At 33.5% G+C, this 5364-nt stretch overlaps 1 protein-coding gene across 2 annotated transcripts; it reads right to left on the bottom strand.

Moving 5' to 3' along the window:
* Positions 1 to 837: 837 nt before the first annotated feature.
* On the bottom strand, positions 838 to 4931 carry LOC114388901 (serine/threonine-protein kinase SRK2E-like). Of its 2 annotated transcripts, none has more exons than XM_028349443.1 (9): positions 4340 to 4931; positions 3579 to 3653; positions 3398 to 3499; positions 3266 to 3319; positions 3061 to 3153; positions 2748 to 2840; positions 2011 to 2115; positions 1831 to 1929; positions 838 to 1337 (listed from the first exon to the last, which is right to left on the bottom strand). In XM_028349443.1, exons 1-9 carry the CDS (start codon positions 4499 to 4501, stop codon positions 1056 to 1058), a joined length of 1065 nt encoding a protein of 354 aa, XP_028205244.1. In that variant the 5' UTR covers positions 4502 to 4931; the 3' UTR covers positions 838 to 1055. The 2 variants fall into 2 exon arrangements, with proteins under 2 accessions (XP_028205244.1, XP_028205251.1); XM_028349450.1 differs by lacking the exon at positions 4340 to 4931 and adding an exon at positions 3771 to 3974.
* Positions 4932 to 5364: the final 433 nt, after the last annotated feature.

Below are 5364 nucleotides of genomic sequence, written 5' to 3'. Positions count from 1 at the left end.
AGCAGATCAAGCTTTCTATCTTTTAAATTTTGATTGTGTCCCTTTTTGTTTTGTGGTAGTAGGAGAGAAAGTCAGTTTTCACGGATTGCCTATGAGAATGATTCCACGGGGCACTGCAAAACAAATTGGTTGCTATACTTCTCTTTGTCCTCTCCCATCAATTGATAGCATTATCTCGGATGATTCTCGTGTGGAGAAATATACATTTTATCTAGGAAAATTTAAATACACACAACAAACGTGATTTTATCATTTAATTAGATTGATTAGACTTAAAATTCAGCATAGGCTCCTTTTATTCTTTACATATCAGGATCTAGGTAAGGTAAATCAATAATGCAGAATTTAGATAGCTAATCTTCATATTTCAGAAAGGAATAAAGCTAGCCACTTGAGAGTTTGTGCATTTTACATTTCAAAACTCTTACCTCTGTCATTTTATTATCCAAAGTTTGATCATGTTTTTATTTCAGACATTCTCACTTGATATGTCTTGAAATGGGGAAAGGAAACTATATAAGCAAAGAACAAAGCTTAAATGCAATTCCTTTAATGTTGTTCTTCAATTAAAGTTTAAGTTTCACTTTATAAATTACATAATAAATGTTTGCATATAGATTATAAAGTTAAAACTTCAATTTTGATTGAAAAACATTATTTTTTTTCTTGTGTGTATAAAATAGAAAGATATTTTTCAACTAATAGTTAGAGACTAATTTCTTTCGAGACGTAAAGATTTCTGAAGTGAAAATTTATTTCCCTCAACAAAATCTTTTCCATCCACAGTACTTAAATCAGCCAAAAAAAAAACTACATGAAATTTTGAAGGAAGGGGGAAAGCCAAAGAAGACCAATGCATATGGTATATAAAAATAACATAACTATCAATACAATTATACAAAGAAGCACGTAATCATGTAAGATCACAAATACAACTTAAATACATGTTGGATGAATTCTCTCCCAGCATATGGAAAATTCCACACACACTAAGCAATCCAGGGCATAACATTAATATTGACCCCCCAAATTCAGCTCAATGGTCTTCCACCAGCTTACATAGCATACACAATTTCTCCACTGCTATCTAAGTCAAGGTCAGGATCCGAATCCATGTCATCATCAATATCCAAGCTACCAGTAAGATCATGGTTGAGAGACTGAGATCCAGCTGCAGGAATTGTAGCCTCCTTAATTATCTGCATGATTTCTTCTATGCTTTGCATTGGTTGATCAGGCTCCTCAAACTGGTTGTTGTTAGTATTCCCATCCATGAGATCACTTTGAAGGTTCTTCAAAAACCACTCATGGTTTCTGATCTCAGGAATAGAGATTCTCTGTTTTAAAAGCAGTATTAGTTTCTAAAGTTAAATGTCAATGTCATCATCCTTCACACAAATAAAAGGAGGAGAAGCAAGTAATATAATTGCACATGATTAGAATGAATAACCTCTAGACTTAATTATATACAAAAATAAGTATATGATGGACTCAAGTATAAATAAATTTTAACTGCTTTCAACTTATTTAGTTAATTTTACTTATATTTGAGTCTAAAGAGATTATATGTACTAATAGTGTAAATGTACTTTATGCTATCATCTAATCGTAAACTCTTGTATATGATAAATTTGTTAATTTTTATAATAACTGCTTTAAAAATTATATCAAATATTATTTTTAATTGATTGATAGTATAATTTTTTTTTATATTAATAGTGTATGTCTTTTAAACTCATTTAGCATCCTTTTCACTTCAACTCTCCAAATAGTATAATAAAAGGTATCTAAGTTTCAGCAAATATATATATTTTTAAAAAAAAAACTGACCTTTGCAGGATCAGCAACAAAAATCCTTGATATCAGATGACGGCACTCGGAAGATATATGAACATAGTCAGGAATTGAGTACTGAACATTCAAAATCCTCTGCAACAAGCATGCATCAGTTTAGGAAAACTAATTCAATCAAAGTAACACACTGATTGAAAAAAAGGTGCAATTAGTTACATGTATTGTCTTGCGGAAATTTTTAGGTTCCTCTGGATCCTCAAAAGGATATGCACCCACCAACATGACATATAAGGTCACCCCACAAGACCACACATCTGCTATCTGAGTCATAATTGAGTGTAAACATTAGCAACAGATAAAAAGCTAGCTGAATTCTAGACCATGCATGCATAACAGTAATCACAACCTTTCATTCTACTACCCATAAATGAAACATAATACTTCCTCGTCCCATTATAAATGTCTGTGTAAGAAAAAAAATATTTCAAAATAATTGTCATTTTAATTTTTTAATGGAATATTAATTATTATTTTCTACTTATATCTCTTATATAATATATTAATGATGAACTACAAAATCTAGAATTGAACTAATAATGATTTAAGATTAATTTTGTACAATCACAACTTTATAATTTATTTATTACTTTTTCTTGGTTGGTGTAACACACATGCATAAAGTTATAATCAAAAGACACACCTAGTAACTAGAACTCTCTTGGTACTAAAGCTAGTAGAGTGTCTAAAAGTAGTGGAGCCAATTACATGTCATTGTGGTCTCACATACCAACTTATAAACCGAAAGTCATAAGCAAAATGGAAACAAAGGTCTTTATAAGCTTATGAACATAAGCATAATCTATAAAAACACATAAGCAAAATAAAGAACATCTTAAGAGAAATTATCAAAGTCTCTTCAGTTAGATGAATTCCAAGTGATAGAAGTTACATACCTTGCCATCATATTCCTTCTTAAGCAAAACTTCTGGAGCGATATATGCAGGGGTACCAACTGTAGATTTTGGTTGTGAATGTAGCACTGAAGACTGAAAAATACAATCAAGGTGCATAGGTATTGCAAACTAATCCGTTATCTACAAATTTCAGATAAAAAAATTTGCTTGATCTTGGACATGGAGAAACCTACAAATTCATAAACTTTCTAAACAATTACCAGTTGAAATTTGAGCGCCACAACCTGGAATGCAGATACTATATACCTGAAGGTCTCATTAAATAAAAAGCAATATCAAGAATGAACTATACCTTTGAATAGCCAAAATCACAAATCTTCAAACGAGGAGCAGGACTACCATCCAACAATGTGTTTTCCAACTTCAAGTCGCGATGGCATACTTGCTTCATTAAAGAAGACAAATATAGAAATTCAAGTCAGACATCTCATGCTTTCTTTCTTCTGGGAAGCAAATAACTGGTAAAAGTAAAGACTACATGTGTTGAATTCATGTACCATTGCATGACAGTAGCTAACTCCTGATATAAGTTGTTGGAAGAAGAAGCGCGCCTGCAGCATAAAAAAAAACAGACATAAAAGGCATATGCAGCAGCATTACACAAATGAATGAATGCAACAGATAAGAACCTCATCCTCACTGAACCTCCCTGCATTGCATATTCTCTCAAATAGCTCTCCTCCAGAAGCATATTCCATCACAATTGCCAAATGTGTTGGTGTCAATATAACCTAAAGTCGCATCAGAAAAGGACTAAACAATATTTCTAAGATAGGAAGAAATAGGATAAGACATTAAAAGTTTACACACCTCCTTGAACCTGACAATATTGGGATGCCTCAGTGATCTGTGATTTATAATTTCCCTTTGTACATTTTCATCTATCTGTTAACAAATGAGCATGATTCTCCCGTCAGGTTTACCATTGCAATTTTACCAACACAGCCATTGTCTACAATTTAGCATTGAGGAGAAGTAGAGAACATAACAAACAAAAGTTACCCTTCGATCATCATGTGTTAGTAACCAGAAAAGAACAAAAACATCAGGTATTTTTCTCAAGGAAACAAAGTCCACCCAAGACATACAGCAGGAAAAGAAATGCTAGCAAGAGAAGGTCACCCAACCACCACCAGAAACATGAATTCTATGAAAGCAACTACAAGTAAAGAAGCTTAGTTAACCAAAACAAGTGCTCCTTGAAATGGAATTTAATTTAATGAAAACAATTAAAATATAAATTCTAAGAAAAACAATTGCAAAGAAACTCAGCTGATCAAAATGCCTATAACACCCTTGAGGACCAAACTACTTACTCACTCAGTTCCCAACTTTCCTCCACATACAAGCATAAACTTGATTGTTTTACACTTCTATTTTTTTGGTTTCAAATTATGTTTGAGATACAGTTAAACACTAAATGTGGACATTTCCCCAAACAAGAATTCGAAACTTGGTTTGTCATATTCTGATAGACTAGTCTCTTCCGCTAAACCAAACCATGTTGGTTGGTTGATATATATGCACTTTAAAGTACCCCCAAAAAAGGCTAAAGAATTCAGAAGACAAACCTTTTCACCTCTCTCAATATACTTAACAGCAACAAGTTCCTCAGTATGTTTGTCCCTCATAAGCCTGGCCACACCGAAATTCCCAGAACCAATGTCACGCACAAACTCATAGCGATCACTGTCATGCATGATCGGCAAATCCATTCCCGGCCCAACACTCATATCAGACACTGATCCTTTTGCTTGATAAAAAAAATAAGACGAAAAAAAAAACCGTTTTTGCAGCACCCAAACAACAAGCTGAACTCTCACATTATTATCATTCCAAAAGAAAAAGCAAAAGCAGAAAGACAACACCGAAACTCCGGTTTGGATTGACGTGGTCCGGCGTGGACCACTGGATTTGGAGTTGGTGGGTAAAGAAAGAGACCAGAATGGTTCCACCCCGTGAAGGGTCACCAACCAAAATGAGTTTTTGGTGGTATTATTTTCTGATGAGTTGGATATGTGCCATGTAAGTAGTAGTAGTAGTAGTTCGATTCCAGTTGCAAATTGGTGGTGTTACACTCGTGAACTCTCTCTCTCTAGATGCTTATGTTACGTGCTGTCTTTGTGTTTGGTCCTCCGAAGGTTTTACTTCTTTGGTATGCATGTTACTAAAAAGAACCCTAGATTCATGAAGGGTGATACAGATTTTTAGTAATGATTAATTTGTTTCGAGTTAGATAAGATTATTATAAGTAACGAAATTATTCTTTTCAATATTTAACTTGTATATTAAGATTTAAACTTTTAGACTTTTAATTAAGTTAGAATAACTCAACATCAATTTATCTATACGCACAGAATGATGTGGCCGCTTGCATTTAGTTGGAAGAGTTAATGGCACACTGAGAATAAAGAAGGGATGAGAGGGGGAAAGAAGTTGCGGGGTGTGAGTGAGCATGCATGGAGTTTTCGTTTTCACCTTTTTTGAGGTTGATTTCCGCTAGGGTGGTGAAAATAAGCATGAGAAAAGGTGATTGCTTCAAAGAAAATGACAAATCCTTGATTCATTTTATTGTGGATGTTTACTTCAATTTAGT

This window comes from Glycine soja, chromosome 2 (assembly GCF_004193775.1).
Source record: "Glycine soja cultivar W05 chromosome 2, ASM419377v2, whole genome shotgun sequence".
Lineage (NCBI taxonomy): Eukaryota > Viridiplantae > Streptophyta > Magnoliopsida > Fabales > Fabaceae > Glycine > Glycine soja.
The sequence above is the reverse complement of the archived record's forward strand: the minus strand, read 5'-3'. Positions and strand labels throughout refer to the sequence as shown.

What these genes read in the sequence shown, in the direction of transcription:
- LOC114388901 (XM_028349443.1), bottom strand. Translation starts at nt 4,501, where the DNA reads ATGAGTGTTGGGCCGGGAATGGATTTGCCGATCATGCATGACAGTGAT. An exon ending in ATATTGAGAGAGGTGAAAAG is followed by an intron (nt 3,654 to 4,339) that starts GTTTGTCTTCTG and finishes ATTTGTTAACAG; the next exon opens with ATAGATGAAAATGTACAAAG. An exon ending in TTGTTGCTGATCCTGCAAAG is followed by an intron (nt 1,338 to 1,830) that starts GTCAGTTTTTTT and finishes CTTTTAAAACAG; the next exon opens with AGAATCTCTATTCCTGAGAT.